This window comes from Bombina bombina, chromosome 4 (assembly GCF_027579735.1).
Source record: "Bombina bombina isolate aBomBom1 chromosome 4, aBomBom1.pri, whole genome shotgun sequence".
In the NCBI taxonomy this organism is placed as follows: Eukaryota; Metazoa; Chordata; class Amphibia; order Anura; family Bombinatoridae; genus Bombina; species Bombina bombina.
Genome location: NC_069502.1, coordinates 731,055,230 through 731,077,516, shown reverse-complemented (window position 1 = coordinate 731,077,516; position 22,287 = coordinate 731,055,230). Strand labels below are relative to the sequence as shown.

Here is a 22,287-nt window from a genome sequence, read left to right as displayed (position 1 = left end):
CCTATGAGACTGCTGGACAGCAGCCTCCTGAAAGAATTACAGCTCATTCCACTAGAGCTGTGGCTTCCACTTGGGCCTTTAAGAATGAGGCCTCTGTTGAACAGATTTGCAAGGCTGCAACTTGGTCTTCGCTTCATACTTTTTCCAAATTTTACAAATTTGACACTTTTGCTTCTTCGGAGGCTATTTTTGGGAGAAAGGTTCTTCAGGCAGTGGTTCCTTCTGTATAATGAGCCTGCCTATCCCTCCCGTCATCCGTGTACTTTTGCTTTGGTATTGGTATCCCAGAAGTAATGATGACCCGTGGACTGATCACACATAACAGAAGAAAACATAATTTATGCTTACCTGATAAATTCCTTTCTTCTGTTGTGTGATCAGTCCACGGCCCGCCCTGTTTTGTAAGGCAGGTACATATTTTTTAAATTATAATTCAGTCACCACTACACCCTTGGCTTCTCCTTTCTCGTTGGTCTTTGGTCGAATGACTGGAGGTGACGTAGAGGGGAGGAGCTATATAGCAACTCTGCTGGGTGAATCCTCTTGCACTTCCTGTAGGGGAGCAGATAATATCCCAGAAGTAATGATGACCCGTGGACTGATCACACAACAGAAGAAAGGAATTTATCAGGTAAGCATAAATTATGTTTTTTTAAATGTAAGACATTCTTATGAGCAATGCTCCTTTTTTATTACTACTTTTTGTTTGTTAGACTAAGAGAAACCGAAATACATTTATTCAAGAGACATTTTATAATTTTTTTTTTTCGTCTACAGCTAATTTGCAATGCAATTTTCAACTACTGCACTATATTATAAAACTTTAAAAATGGCTTTATTCTCCAGTTAACCAACACATTGCAATTGAACTGGTGCTTTAGTGTAACTGCTTAATTTAAAATTGATTTTGATTTAAAAATGACCTGCAGAAAAATCATCACTAAAAACAAATCTCATCGCAGAAAGTGAAAAAAAAAAGTTCTGCCTCTGGGGTAGTGCTATATGGCAGCAGTTTTGCAAGAATACTATACATTAGCAAGAGCACTAGATGGCAGCAGTATTTTGTGTCCTGTATTGCTCCAGACATGTGCACGCTACCTATGTAGATATCACTTCAACAAAGAATAATGAAGCAAATTTGTTAACAGTAAATAAGTGACTACAAATTTAAAAAGGTTTCCATCTGAATCATGATTTTGGGTTTCAGGTCCCTTTAAATCTTAAAGGGACATTCCAGTCAAAATATAAATGCACATAGATTTATGACATTTTTTATTAGAAACTTATTTGCAATATACAAGTATTCACAAAAATGCTTCTATTAAGACTTATCACTGTTTTAGTGCTAACATTTTTCTCTGCAGATGCATGTGAAGCATAGCTAGATATTTTCACTGCATCCACATTTTAAATCATCAGTGGGGCTTGTATCATGTCAGCAATTAACAAATTGAGTCATTACCAGATGGTACAAGCACCTTAGGCTCTCCGAACAAGTGTTGTTTTTAAAATGCTGGTGCATGGTGCATACTTAAATACACTTTTGAAACAGCTATAGCTTTTATTAGAAGCATTTTTGCTAATGCATGTATATTACAAAATTGCTTCTGTTCAATACTGAAATGCATCCATGTGGTTTTTTTATTTTGGCTGTAATATCCCTTTAAATTGCATGTGACACTACATTGCAAGAGTTAATCGCTTGAGTACTTGTCTGCATTCAGAGGTGCATTTAACTGTGGCATATGCACGGCTGTCAGAAGCGACTACACATGCGCACTTTGCAGCTGTCATAAACGGCATATAAAGACTGAACAGTGCACGAGGATGCTGGTCACTTACCGTGTCCACATATCAACAGCGTCTAAGGCATTAGAAACTATTATATTTCCCCTGTCTCTAAGGGCCACCTCTGTCCCCAGATTAGTATGGCACCTCATGTAAGGATGTCCTGCTATTTGCGCAGTATGGCATCTTACTGTAAATGGGCTGAATGATGACTCATGTGTTTAGCACCCTGCATTCCTGTATATTAAAGGGATAGTAAAGTCTAAATAAAACTTTCATGATTCAGATAGAGTATGTAATTTTAAATAACTTTTTAAATTGACCTTTATTATCAAATTTGCTAAACTAAGAATACCTAGGTAGGCTCATATGATAATTTCTAAGCCCTTGAAGGCCACCTCTTATCTGAATGCATTTGACAGTTTTTCACAACTAGAGGGTGTTGGTTCATGTGTTTCATAACAAATAACATTGTGCTCATGCACGTGGAGTTATTTAAGAGTCAGCACTAATTGCCTGAAATGCAAGATACAAGGTAATTACAGAGGTAAAAAGTATAATTCTATAACAGTGTTGGTTGTGCTAAACTGGGGAATGGTAAATAAAGGGATTATGTATCTGTTTAAACAATAACATTTTTGCTGTTTACTATCCCTTTAAGGACCATTTGTCAAATGTTTTTGCACCGTTTGTTTGCCCTCACCCATATAGTGTCATCTGACCACCTTCTTCCATAGCTGCATTAAGTGCCCCAACCACTGACCCCCAGCTGAGCCATTCTCTGACAGCAAGTGTACAGTTCAGCTGTCTCCTAGGCAACAAGAATGCTTTCCAGCAAACTTTGTAAGAGGCAATAGCCGCACAATTTACAGACCAGCATGAAGAAAAGAAACATTGTTTTATATCACTTGCCACTTCTCTGTATGCAATATTTATATGGTTAAGTTTATGATTTCTAAAAAAGCATAAGCAACAGCAGTAAAGGGAGTCAAGTGAAAAGCACATGCTCTCACGGCCCTGAAGGGAAATACATCCTGGCGGTACAATGAGTTGATAAATGAGAAATGATATTCGTCATTGCAAATTACTCTTTTTCAGCAGTAAAGTTACACATTATCAGAACTTCAGACATTTTTACATTTTAAAACCAAGACAAACTGGGTTAAATAATTAAGTGATTTAAACTGCCCCACTGTATTATTCCCCTTGATAACCCCCCAAAAATAATAAATGGATTTAATTAAAAAGTCACTGCTAGTCTGTGGAAAATCGTTGAATTTCAGCCAAATCTGTTCAACCATTCAAAAGTTTATAAATATTTGGAAAACTATATCAAGGGAAACATGTTCAAGCATTTTATTATTGCACTGTCACTTGCATATATTGTGTTTAACCTCTTTAAAGCATAATTTGCTTATATTTCCTTCAAAGGGCCATAATAGTAAAAAAATGTACACGCTCTGCATCAGGGTTTTAATCAGAGCATGTAACTTTAAGACTAGTGTTCCTGCTCTATTATGTGTTTAACCCCCACAGAGGGGTTAAAGACACAGTGGAAGTACCACTCGGGACCCACAGATCACTGCTGGTTCAGAGGGGAAACCACCACTGATGCATTCAGCAGTCATGTGACTAGTGCTGCTGATTAAAGCATGCATTTTTTTTAAATCTTATTTCCCTTTAACAATGCATTACTTACTGATCTTAGCTAACTCCATGTTTTACCCCTGCCAAGGAATTAAACATACAGATACATTTCCACTTGAATGGACGTTGATTGGCAGGTTGTACAATGGCTGCCCCTGATTGGTTTATTGTCCATGTCTCTGCTTGAATGATTCAAGCGCTTGCATTGGGTATTTACTTGCATATCAAGTCCCTTTGTGGGATTAAACATTGTTAACAAAGGTCAGGAATACAGAAATTGCTGGTGTAGCAAATTGCAGCATGTCAGTTTTGCAATAGAATGTCCCTTTAACTAATGCAAGATATTTTTGCATGATTAAAAATGATTTAATGGGCTTCCACCCCTGTTAATTGATTGTGTTTTCTTTGTTTCTTGTATATTGATTTATTCACAGCCTGCAATTACTCTCTTGTGTAGCTTGTGTCTGCAGGATTTAAAAAACATTGTAAAATCTTTATTTTAATAACATTTTTAGGTGGACAAATAATTGGGTATGTATCTTTGTATCCCAGTGATTTTGTAGGCGTTTTAATTGTTTTGAAATCTAATGCTTCATTATAATATTGTTCTTTTTGTAGACAGCTCTGTGGTGATTAAAAAAAAGTCCCAAATATTTTTTTTTTTGCCTTTCATATCTCATCCAGCATGTCGATAAAACGTACTGATTTATTTGTTTATACCGTCTGAACTAGTGTGAATCACAGGGGTGTTGAGAACGATTTTGAGCAGTTTGGGCGGACCCCAGAGTGACTCAAGGATGAAAGGGAGTTACCTGAGGATTAGAAAGGACGGCATTAAACTCTTCAGTAATCATTGCATTACACATCCATGGATCAGTCATATCTTGGTCAGGTTAAAATTTCAGGCAGGTATCTGAGATACCAAAGGAGTTGGGCTTTGAAGCAAAGGATTTATTAACATCTGTGCAAGAAATGGGGTTAACCAACAATACTTGTCTTATCCTCAGACAGCACAGAGGTAAGTATATAATAGTGCCAAAGAAAAACAATAAAACACTTTATAGATTAAATGTTAAGATAGGTATGACTTGATATATCGGCATGAGTCTCTCTTTATATTTATTTCAAAGATGAACAAATGCTTTGTGTCAATAGAGAAAAATACCAGAAGGAGAAAGCAATTAATACATTATTTCACTGTATACATTATTAAGTAATCCATGTTTTTAGTTCTTTTTATGTTCGAGTGGTTTTATCTTTGAGTAATTGTTTTTGTTTCCTTAGAAATTTGAAAATGGAAGGTTCACATTCTTGACTTTACGCTCTTTGGTTACATTTAATTTTATATTTATGGTCCGTTTGTTTATAACACATTATGCATGTTTTTTTATACATATATATATATATATATATATATTTTTTTTTTTTTTTATTTTTTGTGTGACATAAAATGTATCTTTACAAAGTTGTCAAAATTAAGTTTATTCTCTGGATATAGCCTTACAATGTATAAGATTTAGAGTTTTACAAAGGACCATTAAATGCAGTACAATTGCATAATTAAAGGGACAGTTCACTGTAAAAATTTTTATCCCAGAATGTGTTCCCCATGACTTGTTAAAAAAGCTGCAGCATATAAAATGTATGAGAAATAGCTCATATATTTTTCTTTTTGCAAAATAAATAGCTGGATTTGCTCTTTGATACCACATCCCATCAAAATAGGCTTGGCTTGCTGACAGATCAGGTCTCAATATCACTCAAATGCTTCCCTTTTTTATCTCTGTCTCTGTACAATACTTAGAAATAACAATTAAAAATAAACATTTTAGAGCTTTATCTCTTCCACCTCCCACTGTGAGTGTAATTTCTACTCATGACTGTGTTTGTCAATAGCCTATACTTAGGTATTAATACTTTCAGTATAGGTAGGGGCACTACAGGCTAAATCAGCTATTTCAAATGCCAATATAAAGGCTAAGGATCTATTTATAAACAATTTAATACACTCCAGCAGGTAAAATGGATAATTGGGAACAAATTGAAGAAGAGAGAGTTTTGGGGTAAACAGTCCATTTAACAAGTGCATAAAAAACACAATGCCATAACACTATAAATTTCAAATAAGCTGTAGATTTTTTTTGTTGTTGTCCAATTTATTTCCCCCCATATTTTCCAGTCCCCTTTGTCATGTGACAGCCACCAGCCAATCACATACTAGTATTCATATACATGCTCAGTAGTAGCTGGTTCCTCAGAAAGTGTGCATATAACTGCAAAATTTGATAATGGAAGTAAATTGGAAAGTCTCTTAAAATGGCATGTTCCATCTAAATCAAGAAAGTTTAATTTTGATTTAGTTTCCCTTTAAAATTCTAACATTTTAGGAGCCATACATTTGTATCTATCTATGTATCTATCTATGTATCTATCATTCACATTTTCAATTATCTATCTATCTATCTATCTATCTATCTATCTATCTATCTATCTATCTATCTATCTATCTATCTATCTATCTGTCTATCTATCTATCTTATACAGGGCTTGGATTTATTACTTGGAAGGGTAAGACATTGTACATAGTAACTTTTTTCCTCTGGGCCAGTAAATTTTAACCAAATAAAATATATATCCCGACATACTTTTTAGCAAAAAAACTGCTAAACAAACTGAAACATTCTTAACAACGGTGCGTTAAAGCTCTACTTCCAAATATTAGCGTACACACTGTACTTGGACACACGTGCATGTACACATGAGCATGCACCCTCACACACGTGTCTTTAGGAGTATGCATGTGTCTTTAGCCATCTAGGAGTTATGCACAGTAGCAAACACTGTTGCCATTGGCTGCTAAAGATACGTGCACACTCCTAAACTCCTACGAGCCAACGTGGGTTTAATCTTTAACAAAGGATACAAAGAGAATGAAGCAAATTTGATAATAAGTCAGTTTGAAAGTTGTTGAAAGTTGCAGTGGGAGGTGATTCATGAACGTTTAAATTTGACTTTAGTGTCCCTTTAAACAATAAACAACAAATAACGTTTTATTGAGTTTACAACACAAATGTGTAGGCATTTGTATGTTTTTCATGTAAATATGCATGTTTTTACTTTGTGTAGCGCTGAGCTTTCCATAAATGTACAATACACATTTTCTGTTGCAGTTTCTTTTTGAAGAAGCATAAACATGCTTGCATGGCTTTACCTGTATGGAGGTAAATAATGGGAAAATCCACTTGCACTTACATGACAAATCTTTTTGAATCTAGCTGTTAGACTCTCACATTTTTTTTAAGAGCCGGCCAAGTGCTTATAATTATAGATATGAGAAGTTCTCTAGAAATGAATCAAAGGTTACTTCCTAGCATCTGCGATTCCCTGGCTCCCAAATTTGTCAAGCTCTGGATTACACTAAACCAGTATAACAGACCACTAGAAATAAGACTATTACAAATACATAGTTCTTGTTTTCATATATGCTTTTCCCATAGAACCAATTTTTAAGCACTCACGTGTATATCACGCATTTTTTTTCTAGTTGAAGGTTAAAAAATGCAAACTATTTTTGCACAATTATTGTTGACTCCTATGCTAGGTTGAGACTAGGTTAGGTGACTTGATCGTCTGGAGCAGCAGCTGTTCTGTAGCTTCCTCAACACTGTTTTCTAAAGCATCTTCTGTTACATTTTGCTCTGTGGGGAACCGGTGATCAAAAAAGTTCATTTAAGGTCAAGCAGAGAATTGAGGCTTAGGGAACCATAGTGCAGTTTTCATTACTACAGTAAACAATATTGTCATTCCTGACCTGACTCTCTGTTGCTGGGTGGAGCAGGAAAATCAGAGATCCACCCTTTCCAGAAACTTTGACAGATGGTGCCAACAATAGGGGTCTGTCCTTTGGCATTGGTTTCATGGCATTGCTTTGCTGTTTTTGACTTGCATATTCTTTGTAAAAACTTGTTAAAGATTAACTTTCTGGCTGCCTATAAAAAGTTTAAAGGTTCAACAATATGCATCTGGCTCTTCAGTATTATAGCTGGCTCCTAAATTGTATATATATTTGATAAACTCAGGGTTGGAAATTCCCACAGGTCCCCCCCCCCCCCAAAAAAAAAGAGTATGTTTCCTCTAGTTATGATTTAGAGAACTAGAAGCCCCAAATGGAGCTATTTGTCCATCCCTGTGTCTGTCTGTCACTATCTCTCTAATCTATCAAATCTGTCTGTCTCTCTGCCTCTGTTTTTAAGTTCAGTTAATCATTTTAGGACATTAGATACAAATTTGGTTAGGCCTGATAGCCACTGCCCTAATCTACTCTCAATCTTGCTAGAGGGAGGAAAGTAATTGGGAAACCACTCTTTATTAATAAATACTTTGATAATTTTGGTGATAATGGTACTTTATAAGTGAACTTGAAACGCTTTTCTTCCTTTTTTTCCCCTCTAAAAATACTTCATATATCTTCATGTAATTAGGAACATAATACTATAAAAAAGCAAGATTTTTTTTTCTGAGGTTGCAATTGCTTTTCATTCTTTACAAATGTGTAAAATATTTGTTTGTTTATTATTATTATAATTAACAACAACATATAGTGAGGGACATGCACAGTACTCTATAAAATGTATTTTTAAAAAAATAAAATAAGCTTTTCTTCATAAATGGAAAGAGTCCGCAGCTGCATTCTTTACTTTTGGGGAAAAAAGAACCTGGCCACCAGGAGTAGACAAAGACACCCCAGCCAAATGCTTAAATACTCCTCCCACTTCCTTCAAACCCCAGTCATTCTTTGCCTTTCGTCCCAGGAGGTTGACAGAGAAGTGTCAGAAGTTTGTTTTCATCTCTTATGGAGGGTAGTGCTCTTCAACATGGGACTGGAGTTTTAAGTAATCCTGTCAGTCTCTCAGTGAGGGCTTGGATGGAGGTTACAATCCGGAGATGCAGGAAGAGTCTTTCTGCGAAATCATCCCGACTCATTTTAACAACTCCACAAGCAATTGGCGTTGTCGAACTTCGCTTCCCTGCCTGATTCCTTCTCTAAAGTCCATAGCGGAGGCGAGGCTACTATCCGTCACACTTGAAGGGCCGTCTTCCTGTTCCATGGCGTAGATTCCGGTAAGATCATTTAATTTTACTTCTTCATGATTGTACTGTAACTAATTTTGTTCCTGCGAACAGGGTCTCACTGGGACTCCTTTAGTATCTTGGAATCAAGGGTTAATATCTCCTGAGGGGGACTATTGAACAGGGTTTTTTAAAATCATGTTTGTTATGTGATTCAGTCTGCTTATGTATAGTGTTAACTGGGCTCGTGGCTTTTTGGAACATAATGGCCTTTCGAAGTAACGCAACCTTACGGTTGGGCGCACTTTTTTTGGACTGTAGGGTTCACCTTGTGACCGGGCGTGTCTACGTTGTGGTCTCCCATTTCCGCATTTCTGTGTGGCGATGGAGAATTGTAGTCCGCTGGTGTCTGGATCATAGGAGGTGGTGAGTTCCCCAGTCATTGTGGGTGTCAGGTGCCATTTAATTTTTTTTATATAGTCCATTTTTTGGTATCCTTTATCCAGTTATGGAGGATGCTGATGTTGAGATTGTTCAGATTCTTTATCCTGTGACGAATGCGAATTGGCCCCATTGACTCACGTCAGTCAGTTATGTTCTTTAGGCTGTCCTAGAGCGCCTTGTTCCTCAGGCTCAGGGATTCAAGGGACTGCTGAGCCATCCGCCTCGGGGGGCCCTGTCCTCTGGGAGGTGAGTTCCCTTCCGCTCCCTACTATAACTACACATGCGGGTAACCCAGGTTATGTGTTTTCCTCTTTTTACATACTTTTGGCGCTTGCTCGTCTACAAAGTCCAGATGTTTATTTGCGATTATGCTCGTGCCTGACTGTCCCAGGTCTCTCGGCCACTAGAGGGCATGTGCAGTTCCCTGCGGGTGTAACTGTTCCAGAGTGTTGTGCCTTTTGTTACAGGCTGGCTCGCCTTCGTGTTTTACTCAGACATGTTTTTGAGCGGTTTGGGGATCCTATCCTTCTCGGTTATGGGATTCATCAGTCTCATCCTTCGAATGGCTCACCTCGATAGACATGGGGGAATGAAGTAATCTGCTTTAAGTCTCGAGATGCTTCCCAGTTTTGTTGGAAGAACAGGGTTTCCGTTAGGCTTGTCCTGCGGATGTTTCTTTTCTTCTAGGGCGTTAACCCTCAGGTTGCCTGTTATTTTATGCGGTTAGGATGAATTTTATTTCTTTTTCATACTATGTTTCCTGCGGATCGATACTCACTGTTTGCTTCTACGGAAGTTGTTCGGGACACGTTAGTCCCATGTTTGTCTGTTTTTCTTCCTCCCTCTCTGAGGGTGGATTTAGCCAGCTTGGCAGTTATGACCCTGGTTGCAGGCTGGTCCTGCTTGGGTTTAGATCTTCTGTCTTGCGGCTTATTTAGACACGCCTATTATACCTTGCTGGTCAGGTTGGGATGCCGAGTGCTCTTAACATTATTTATGTTCTTGTTATTTGTTTTACAAGTTTCAGCTAAGCATTCTCAAGAGGATTTGTGGGTCTGTATGGCTATCTGGATTGTTTCAGTCCTAAATAGCCTTCTCTCTGGTGACTGGGTTAGTGAATTTTGCTGCGTCACTCTGTCGTTTCAGATACCTCGGAATCTAGAGTTTTCCTTCCCACGTGGTGGGAAAATTAGAGGGTTTAGCGCCTCTTTCCGCTGGTCGTGGCGGTGTTGATTTAGGAAATTGTCCTTTTTGGACTTGTTCCTTTAGTGGTTCTCTTCTTTATTGAGACCTCTTGGAATGCCCGTTTCTCCTTGTGGAAGGGTTGCCTTTGGGGGACTTGGTATCCCTTCGAGAGTTGGTTGTTTTTTTTTCGGGACATTAAACAGTGAGGTCCGTTTTGGGCTCCGGTTAGGGGTACTTTCCCAGTGTTGGAAATGCTCTGCATCTCTTTCTTGGGATAGAAGAGGTCCTAGGGGTTTTTCACTCATATGGGTCAGGTATTGTCATCCTCCTTTTATTATAAAATAAAATGAGCAGCGTCCTGTGTCCCTTAGGGGGATTAGCCACTCTTTCATGCAGAGTCATGTTAATGTTGCTTGGACGTCTGTTAGTTCTAGTGTCCTTATGGCCCGGGCTCTTTGGAGTGTTGGGCTCCTGCAAGGGGTGGTCTCTTCCTTTTGGGTCGGGACCTGCAAGGGCTTCTTGCTCTTGTTATCTGGGTTATTCTGGATTTTTTCCCTGGAGGTCTGTTTTTTTATATCAGGCGAGGGATTTATGTTCCTGGAAAATTTAAAAAACATTTGTGGAGCCCAGGCTTCTTGTCCTGATTTTCCGGTTGTCGAGGCTTTACTCAGCATTTTCTCTTTGTGGATCCCACTGTGGGATGTTACAAAACCTTATGATCCTAGGACTGGCCGGGGGTTCCAGTTTTCGGGGTATTTAGGCCTAGCCCTTGTTCTGGCTGTTCTGTTTTACAACTTGGCCAGATTTACTGAGAGCCGTGGGCTCCTTGGGGCTTGTCTTGTGCGAACGATATGGTTCCCTTGGGACAGCCAACTGATGTGACCTGATGGTGGGCTCTCCTGCCTAGCAAACGGAGGGTTTGCAGATGCTCAGCTGTCTCTTTGCGTCTGGTATGTGTGCTAGCATGATGGTGTTTTAAGGGGTTCTTCCGTGTTTGTCAGTGACATGGCCTCTCGGTTCTTCCTATGACTTCCTGTCTTATGGGCAGGGGTTTATCAATGCTCTCCTCTTTAGGGGGCTCGTTGTTCTCCTTATGAAGGAGTGGTTCCCTTTTTAGGGGCCTCTCCTGTGTTCAGGAGGTTGGAACAGATGCTTATCTGGTTCGGGGATTGGTTTGCTCTTTGAGTTGTTCCTGTCCATCTGGGGAGCTGCTGGCTCCGCATTGAGACTTAGTCGGGTGACCTTGCTAGATCTTCTTAGGTCTAACGCCTGCTCGTTTGTCTTTAGGTTAAAATGACTGTGTCCATTCTTCCACCCTTTTGAGGGCCGGTCTTGGGGTTCCTTTCGGTTCCTTTGCTTTCAGATCTGCCGTAGCTTGGGCTGGTCTGGCTAGGCTTAGGATCTGAGATCTGTTGTTTTCCTCAGGTCTTGGGGGTGATAGTGGACCATCTTTTTGGAGGTTCTGTGCCTCTCCCCCTTTGAGAACTTTGAGTAGGCTTGGTGGCCTGGATTGCCTGGAGAGTGTCCTCTGTCTTGGAGGTTGGGCAAGTCTTGGAGCAGTCTGCTATTTTGTGCGTCAACTTCTTCCTTACGGATAGTGTTTTCTCAGTGTCTTCACACGGATGGCAGCGTGTTTCTAGACTCGGATGTTTATTTCTGAGTTTGCTACTTGTTATTGCTGTTTGCTCAGTCTCTGAGTTTTGACGTTTTGAGGACTTTGTCTTCAGCTGTCTTTTTCGGTGCTGTTGCACGCTGTTTGGGAGATGTTTCTTCTCCTTGATGATGCCCGATTGCTCCTTGTGGGTTGGGCGTCGCCTACCCTTGTTCTCGGGATCCATTTGGGTCTCTGTGGATTTGCCCTTCCTTTGAAGGGGGTCTTTCCTTTATGGATTTTGCTGTAGCTTTGGGTATCCCTTTGGCTTACCCTTGTTCTTTCCCTTTTGAAGATTTTGGTACTGTACTAATAAGGGTTGTGTGGGGGGACCGACTGCTGGGCAAAGGTTCCCCTGGAGGAGTGTTGGCTTAGTGAGTCTGCTTAAGGTCTCTGGTTAGGCTTTCGGACTATATGCGGGTCAGTGTCTTTGGGGCCTTTTCCTTCTAGTTTGTTTGCCCGGCTCCGATGAAGCAGGGTTTGGTTGGGTTGTGGTTTTTGAGGCCTGGTGCCCTCAGAATGGGCCGCCTATTGTACCCTCCCGTTTTTGCATTCAGTGTCCTCTATAGCTTGGGTATTGTTTTCCCAAAACTAATGAATGCAGCTGTGGACTCTTTCCATTTATGAAGAAAAACTTAAACTTAAATTATGCTTACCTGATAATTTTCTTTTCAGATGGAAAGAGTCCAAAGCTCCCCACCCGTATTTTTTCTGTGGGGCATCTCTTATTTTTTATTCTTCTGGCACCTTTTCACCCTGGTATTTCTTATACTGTTCCTCGACAGAATGACTGGGGGATGAGGGAATTGGGAGGAGTATTTAAGCCTTTGGCTGGGTGTCTTTGCCTCCTCCTGGAGGCCAGGATCTTATTTCCTAAAAGTAATAAATGCAGCTGTGGACTCTTTCCATCTGGAGAAAAGAAAATGATCAGGTAAGCATCATTTTAAGTTTTTATTTGAAGCCATAAGTTGCCATAGTGTATAGTTTGAGAAGAATAATTAGTAGCTGTAGAAAGTAATTATTTTTAATAACTTTTGTGTGGCACAGCTAGTACCATTTAATAGATGGTATTTGTGCCCATGCATTTAGGTATTTGAAAAATGCTGTACGTGTTTTCACTAGCTAATGAGTAATTAATGATGCCAGACATTACAGACATTACAGAGATGATGATGCAACTGCATGACAGTTCACTTTTATTGTGTCTTAAATGGTCAGTCATTATTTTTCAATCATTTTAACCCTCACACTGTCAACAATAGCAATACTAGGAGTGGTCATTTTTCTTTAGTGTCTGCTTGGTAAAAATATTTAATATGTTAGTTATACATATACCAGCCTCAATTCTCTGCTAAGTTGTCCAATTGAAGTCCTGGGGGCCACATTGCTGCTTTTTTTAATCTGCTCTCAACCCCACATCCCTATTTAGTGATAGCCATACCTCTCCCCTTTAAATACACAAACAATGGTCTTCTCCAGCTGGCCATTCCTGGCCTTCATGTGTGCTTCTAATACATTTCGTTACTTTGGTCTGCTTATAAATATATGGAAATTTGTAGCATTTACCATACAAGTTTGTAAAAATATATTTCTGATGTTTGTTTCCTGCACATTAAAAGTAAAAAATAAATAAATATATATATATATATATATATATATATATATATATATATATATATATATATATATATATATATATATATATATATATATATATAGCTATAGCTATGTAGCCTCCTCTTAATCTCAGTTGGCTCCTCATTCTATAATGCTAGACAGACTAATTACTTTACAAAAAAAATTAATCATGAACCCTTTCTCAATGTGTGTTCCCAACAAAAATAATAACGGTGATCCACTAACACTGTTTAACATAAATATAGCAAAGGATATAGTCCAAAGTGAACTGAAGGGAAGGGTCCAAGGTAAACCTCAAAGAAAAGGGAAAAAATGCAATAGTGAAGTTTTGTTAACTGGATGAAGCAGACTTGGCAAATTGGACCTTACACGTGTATAACAGCTAATCACTGAGCTCTCAGGTTGTAAGCGTTATCAATCAATCCCATCTAAGAACAACCAGCAGCCCAAAAATTCAAGGTAACTATTTGAATAAAACACCTTTAAAAAAAAAAAAAGACGGAACACTCAAATCTCATTTAAAAAGCCAACAAATTTTTGGTGAAACGTACGTTGGAGGATTCTAAAGACACTTTAATAGGAGACGGGGACATTGCTGTTACACTTTACCTGACACCAGTTCCAAGATCGTGAGTTAACACTGAGTGGCAGTCAGCGCTTTCTTGTTCGTAGAACTGTCTTATTGTGTCTTCTTGTCCTGAATATCCTCAGTGTTCAGTCTGTTTTTAAATGTGTTTTATTGAAATACTTACCTTGAATTGTTTGGATGCCGATTGTTCCTAGATGGGATTAATTGATAACGCTTAAAGCCTGAGAGCTCAGTGATTAGCTCTCTTATATGCGAGTAAGGTCCTATTTGCCAAGTCTGCTTCATCCACTTAACAGAACTTCACTATTGCATTTTTTCCCTTTTCTTTGAGGTTTGTCTTGGACCCTTTACTTCAGTTCACTTTGCACTATAAATTTTGCTATATTTTTGTTACACAGTGTTAGCGGATCACCAGACTAATTACTTTACTTTAAACTCTCTGACTTTTGACATTTTAATTGTATGTTTGGTATATTGATATTTAGTTTTTTCTTTATTCTTGATTCTAACATTTTATTTGTAATGCACTTTTAAGCAAACAACAATGCGTTTGGTAGTATAGGTACCCTTTTCTATTGTCTTGCAGTAGATTAACATACATGCTGGGTGTGAAAGTTTTTTGAAAAAAAAAATGTATTTCTTTTTTTTTCTGCCTTCGTTTTTCAATAGCCAAACTCTCGCCACCACTTGCCTTATTTGGAGAAGCCAATCTGGTCTTGTTATTTTAATAGACAAGGCTAGCCAGTGTCATTTTGTTAGCATAATTTTGCTGTTCTTTATGATATCACCTCTGCTTAGGCCCATTAGGGAGAAATATAAGTGGCAGGGTTAGGTTTATTAAATCTGCATTGTGCAATTCCAATTCTTAAAATTAGAAAATCTACAACTTTCAGTGTTAAATTACAGGAAAAGAGGGCAAATCAAATATCATTCTATCGCTTTAATTTTAAGTTAGTTATGTAACTTGATTTCATATACACCATTTATATACTGATAAATGTGAGAAAAATTGTAGCATGTTTCAAATACCAAATACATTTTTGCTATTGTTACATTTTAACAAAAATATAACCCACTACTGATACAGCTGTAGGTGGTCTGCATCAGCATTTATATGCCTGTCTAGCTTTGAGTTATGTTACGTGAAAATGCTTTTACTGGTATCTTTAATGTGATGCTGGGAAATTTTATATACAACTGTTAAGTTCTTTTTAAGTAATGTGATTTTTTAAAATTTTTTTTTATAAATTTTAAAAAGAGTAAATAACTATAGTTATAAAAACGTACATGTTACGGCTGAAAGTGTTGACAGAATGTTAGTTCACAGCATCCCGTCTAATGTATAATTTTTTGGCTTGGTCTGCATGTGAAAGGTTTCAGCACTTACAGTATGTTTATTCCTTACTACTATGAACTTCAAGACTCAGCCGGTGTAGTCCAGAAATCATTTAAATACAAATGGAAGAGGTAGGTAGATGATTGACAGATTTCTATGTAACAAAACAACTGTTTAATAAAAATAAAATACACTAAGTAAAATGTTCACTCTTCATAGAGGCCTGAAAAGAACATTTTTAGAAAAGTAATTTTGTTGTTATACATTATTATAGAAACTTGTAATTCTAGATGCTAGTTCCCAACTTTATTCTAACTGGTATTCACATGCCACAATTTTGAAATCTCCTTTAGCACATTATCCCTAAAGCAGGCAGGTATTTTTCTTGACATCTTAGGAGAGGGTTTTGAAACTCTTGGAGTAAAATGTTTTCGTTTGCTGTATGTCTTGTGTCTACATTTTACTATATTGTGGTGCTTGTTCCTTCCCCTGCAGGCACATGCGCAAGACGGAAAATGCTGTTGGAGACAATCTGGAGCGTGAAGCAGATGAGTTTTCTGATGAAGCGAATGCAGAAACATTCTATAGCACCTCTCCTCCCAGCACTCCCCGACAGATGAAACGCATGTCAACCAAACACCAACGCAACAGCACGGGGAGGTTGGTCAGCCGCTCCATGTTCAAAGGTCCGTAGCAGCTGAGAGTTTACTAGGCAGTGGTTTACAGCTAAACATTTATTCTTTCAGATTGTAGATTCATTTTCTTTATCATTATTTGTCTCATAAAGAGGTCTTGACATGCGTTTTTTTCTTTTCTCTTGACTATATATATATATATATATATATATATATATATATATATATATATATATATATATATATATATATATAGCATTAATTCACCTTTGTTTATGTCCAAGAATCAGATTTAGAAAGTGTATCTACTTTTGGTCCATTCTTTTTTTGAGAATTTCTCACATGCTTTGCAAATATGAGATGTGTTTAATTTAACATTGAACTAAAATTTTCAATAGTGTAAAACTCTACATACTTTTTTTTTTTTCAGCTTAGCTGTGGAAACTATTGGCTAGATTACGAGTTGTGCGTTAAGGTAAAAAAGCAGTGTTAAGAGGTCCTAACGCTGCTTTTTTACGCCCGCTGGTATTAAGTGTCTTGAAGGATTAGGGGCACCGCACACTTCTTTGGCCTTACTGCAAAACGACGTAAACTTTGTAAAGTTTTTTCTATGGGACTTCCATAGCGCTGATATTACGAGTCTGTCCTGGGAGGCCAAAAAGTGAGCGGTACACCCTACCCCGTCAAGAGTCCTAACTCATTTAAAAGTCAGTAGTTATGAGTTTTATGGTACAGCGCTGTAACTTAAAACTCATAACTAAAGTGCTAAAAAGTACACTAACACCCATAAACTAACTATTAACCCCTAAACCAAGGACCTCCCACATCGCAAACACTATAATAAAAAATGTAACCCCTAATCTGCCGCTCCGGACACTGCCGCCACCTACATTATATGTATTAACCCCTAATCTGCTGCCCCCAACATCGCTGACACCTACATACTATTTATTAACCCCTAATCTGCCGCCCCAATATCGCTGCAACCTACCTACATTTATTAGTGTTAGGTGTTAGTGTAGCTTAGGTTATGTTTTATTTTACAGGTACTTTTGTATTTATTTTAGGTAGTTTTTAAATAGTTAATAACTATTTAATAACTATTCTACCTAGTTAAAATAAATACAAACTTGCCTGTAAAATAAAAATAGATCCTAAACCAGCTACAATGTAACTATTAGTTTTATTGTAGCTATCTTAGGGTTTATTTTATAGGTAAGTACAGTTTACGCCGGGGTTAGGTTCCCGAAGGAATGGTTGTAAATCGAAACCGTTGTAAATTGAAAGCCAGTTTATAATGTAAGTCAATGGGAAGTGAGGGAGATAGGTTCCAGGACCCTCTCAAAATTGTCATAAGTAACACCTAATACATTATTTTTAAAGCTTTGAAATGAAGACTTTAAATGCTAAACAGCATTATAAACCTAATAAAATAATCACACAACACAGAATATATAATTAAACTAAGTTAAATGAACAAAAACATTTGCTAAACAGCATTATAAACCTAATAAAATAATCACACAACACAGACTTAACTTTTTTCTGCAAACAGTTCTTTCTATGCATTCCAATCTGGACTGATTTATAGACAGGAAGATCTTGTTCCTTTGAAATCTGCTTGATAGCTCAGGTCTGGTTAAATGGATTAATTTCAGCTTGCTTGGCTTTGCTGCAACACAAGCGGACAGCTCCACCTACTGGCTATTTTAATAAATGCACTGCTTCTCAATGCTTTTCAATAGCAGTCACATGGCTGGAAAAAAGGTTGTTATTCTGAAACGGTGTAAATTGAACCGTTGTAAACCGAGGGCCACCTGTATTTAGTTTTAAATAGGAATAATTTAGTTAATGAAAGGAATATTTATTTAGATTTATTGTAATTATATTTAAGTTAGAGGGTGTTAGGGTTAGACTTAGATTTAGGGGTTAATAACTTTAATATAGTGGTGGCAACGTTGGGGGTGGCAGATTAGGGGTTAATAAATGTAGGTAGGTTGCGGCGACATTGGGGGCAGCAGATTAGGGGTTAATAAATAGTATGTAGGTGTCGGCGATGTTGGGGGCAGCAGATTAGGGGTTAATATATATAATGTAGGTGGCGACGGTGTCCAGAGCGGCAGATTAGGGGTTAATAATTATAATGCAGGTGTCGGGGGTAGCAGATTAGGGGTAATAAGTGTAAGATTAGGGGTGTTTAGACTCTGGGTTCATGTTAGGGTGTTAGGTGTAGACATAAATGTTATTTCCCCATAGGAATCAAATGGGCTGCGTTAAAGAGCTTAACGCTGCTTTTTGGCAGGTGTTAGACTTTTTTTCAGCTGGCTTTCCCTGTTGATTCCTATGGGGAAATCGTGCACGAGCGCATACGACCAGCTCACTGCTGACTTAAGAAGCGCTGGTATTGGAGTGCGGTAATGAGCAAAATTTTGCTCAACGCTCACTTCTTTCTTTTAACGACGGGTTTCTGAAAACTCGTAATACCAGCGCTGTAGGTAAGTGAGCGGTGAGGGAAAACTGCTTGTTAGCACCGCATAGCCTCTAACGCAAAACTCGTAATCTGGGCCTATATTTCCATGATCAAGGGCCTCTTCTGAAATATTTTGGAGGCTTTGACAACATGTTTGCTGAAATGCCATTTGAGTTCAGCTCGTTAAAGGTATTGATGGGTATATATGAGAGTTATTAATTGTTTTATAGTGTAACTGGTGTGAGTGTGACTTCTGTTTAAAATGCAGCTGGTTACCTATGCCAGGGATCGACAAATTTGTTCAAATTCTAGCAGTTCTACATTGCAGAGTAGGGCTACATGTATCCTCACACACATCCGGCCACTTGATCTCTAATCTGTTCCCCATGTTGCAGACAGCTCTGGCCAGTATTGTATGGGAAATCAAGTGACATTATTTTTATCCAAATATTGAAACCCTGTTCGCTCTTATTTTTATATTTGCATTTTTATGTGTCATGTATGTATCCGCATAAGACAGCCCATCAATATTTAAAAAAACAAACAAAAAAAAAACTGAATTCCTATCCTGCATATGGAGGAGAACTGTTTATATGTGTTTAAAAAATGTTTGTTTCTATGAAAAAAGGTTGAAACTTTTTATTTTCATTTTGAAGCCAACTGAAATTGCATATATGTGTACAACTGGTGCTTGAGGCCTTTTTGGTTGATACGCAGGAATCCCACTGTTTTATTGGTGGACAGCAGTACACCACACAAGCATAAAAGAAAAGATGTTGTTTTTTAGAACTAACTGTAATACACTTACATTTCCCTCTTTCAGATATTTTATGTGCATTTCTCCAGAATGTTTGAACGTTTTAAAAAAAAAAAATTGCTTAGATTTCCTAAAACACTTTACAACGTAATACAATAGGCATATTTCCTTTAATGTACCCTTCTAAGGAATTTTGCCCATGTACAGCTATAAGCTCTAAGAATGACAACATAAACTGAGTAATTTTAAGAGCATGCTTCTTTACCACTGGTATGAATGACTATAATTTTTATTATGGCAGTTAATTTATTATTTTTTAATACCTTTTGTACTGGGTGTTCCTTTTTATATGGAAAGTTAAACACACACTAGTGAATTATTTATATATATATATATGAAAAAGAGAGATATGGTTCAACTGAACCACAAAGACTATATAGCCAGCACTGATTATTATGATAAAATCAGAATTCTCCAGTACAGAAATGAGACACCAGGGGAAACACAAAAAGTTCAGTTTATCGCACCAATGAAAATGTATCAGTCTGCTATATTATTAAGAATTGCAGATTGGGGTTGATTTTTGCTCTACTAACAATTGGTGCTGTGAGTGGTTTTTCTTTATATATATATATATATATATATATATATATATATATATATATATATATATATATATATATATATATATATATATATATATATATATTAGGGCTGCAACTAACGATTATTTTCATACTCTATTAATCGGCCGATTATTTTTTCGATTAATCGACTAATCGGATAAAAAGAGAGTCAATAAAAGTTTTCTATGTTTTAAATAAAATCCACATAATGAGTGTTTTAAATATAAACTTCAGACTAAAACTTTACATTAACACAACTGTTTCTTCAATTTTTAAGCAGCAGAGCACAGTTTTATAATTACACAAAACAAAACCACAAACTGTTTGAAAAAAGGTAGAACTAGAAAGAGTTAGACTATCACTGTTAATAACATTCTGTTATTCACTCTTTCAGAAACTTTGCATTGAAATGCAAAAATCTCAACATGTCCACATGTTCCTGGCTAAGGCTGGTTCTCTGTTTGTAGCTATATTTCCTGCAGCAGAGAAAAGGCTGTTGAGGTGTATAAGTAGGGTTTTGCCAATTTCACCAAAGTGGGATATTTATCTTTGTTAGCTCTTCACCAATGCTAAGTGTTTTCTACCTTGGCAAGGGACCTCTCAATAAAGTAAACCTTGACTTCATTCTAACATAAAAATATCTTGAATATCTATATGCAATGGTAAATAACCAGCTATAAGGTTAGGGGGAATATCTAGTCCGCTCTAAAAATAACGAATATATACTTATAAAGGTTGAATCTGGTACATATTATCACAATTTATTTAAAATATAAAAAAACAATAAAAAACAAAATCAAAAGCGCTATGGACTGTATATCAATAACAGGACAAAGCCTTACACATTTATTTATACAGTACATATAATCAGCAATAGCAAGCAATACGCTAATAATTGTGCAAACAGATAATAGTGCACAGCAATTTAAATAAATCCCATCAATCTAGGGGCAAGGTGTAAACAACAAGCTTGTCACTATATCATGAAAAGCATAGTTCCAAATCACCAGATTTAATATAAACAATCCAAATGATGACTTTTATATCTGGGTTGCACATAAGCCAGGGGTAGTTGTAAACTTATACTATCCTGAAAATCGATTATGAAAATAATTGTCAACGAATCTCATAATTGATTAATCAATTAGTAGGTTTGCAATTAGTTGGTCTGTGCGCAACACCAGCTGCTTCACTCCAATGAACTCCTGCACATGGTATTGTGTTTTATGGTTATGTCCTTAGCCTAAAGGACGTCTACAGACGTCTACTTTTCAGACAGTATACATTTACAACTACCCCTGGCTTATTTAAATTGATGTGCACTATTATCTGTTTGCACAATTATTAGCGTATTGCTTGCTATTGCCGATTATATGTACTGTATAAATAAATGTGTAAGGCTTTGTCCTGTTATTGATATACAGTCCATAGCGCTTTTGATTTTGTTTTTTTATTGTTTTTTTTATATTTTTAATAAATTGTGATAATATGTACCAGATTCAACCTTTATAAGTATATATATATTCGTTATTTTTAGAGCGGACTAGATATTTCCCCTAACCTTATAGCTGGTTATTTACCATTTCATATAGATATTCAAGATATTATGTTAGAATGAAGTCAAGGGTTACTTTATTAAGAGGCCCCTTGCCCAGGTAGAAAACACTTAGCATTGGTGAAGAGCTAACAAAGATAAATATCCCACTTTGGTGAAATTGGCAAAGCCCTACTTATATATCTCAACAGCCTGTTCTCTGCTGCAAGAAATATAGCTTCAAACAAACAGAGAACCAGCCTTAGCCAGAAACATGTGGACATGTTGAGATTTTTACATTTCAATGCAAAGTTTCTGAAAGAGTGAATAACAGAATGTTATTAACAGTGATAGTCTAACTCTTTCTAGTTCTACCTCTTTTCAAACAGTTTGTGGTTTTGTTTTGTTTAATTATAAAACTGTGCTCTGCTGCTTAAAAATTGAAGAAACAGTTGTGTTAATGTAAAGTTTTAGTCTGAAGTTTATATTTGTAACACTCATTATGTGGATTTTATTTAAAACATAGAAAACTATTATTGATTCTCTTTTTATCTGATAAGTCGATTAATCGAAAAAATAATCGGCCGATTATGAAAATAATCGTTAGTTGCAGCCCTATAAAATAAATATATATATATATATATATAGGGAGTGCAGAATTATTAGGCAAGTTGTATTTTTGAGGATTAATTTTATTATTGAACAACAACCATGTTCTCAATGAACCCAAAAAACTAATTAATATCAAAGCTGAATAGTTTTGGAAGTAGTTTTTAGTTTGTTTTTAGTTATAGCTATTTTAGGGGGATATCGGTGTGTGCAGGTGACTATTACTGTGCATAATTATTAGGCAACTTAACAAAAAACAAATATATACCCATTTCAATTATTTATTTTTACCAGTGAAACCAATATAA

The 22,287-nt window shown here is 36.9% G+C and overlaps 1 protein-coding gene across 7 annotated transcripts in view; it reads left to right on the top strand.

Moving 5' to 3' along the window:
• MAP3K4 (mitogen-activated protein kinase kinase kinase 4) overlaps positions 1 to 22,287 on the top strand; it is a 481,171-nt gene that overhangs the window by 139,173 nt on the left and 319,711 nt on the right. For 6 of the 7 annotated variants that reach the window (XM_053710936.1, XM_053710933.1, XM_053710939.1 and 3 more), the window contains exon 2: positions 15,844 to 16,034. In XM_053710936.1, coding sequence (XP_053566911.1) covers positions 15,844 to 16,034 — 191 coding nt within the window. Of the gene's footprint in view, positions 1 to 4,395; positions 4,454 to 15,843; positions 16,035 to 22,287 lie in introns of those variants that run through there. The other variant, XM_053710934.1, reaches the window with a different exon arrangement.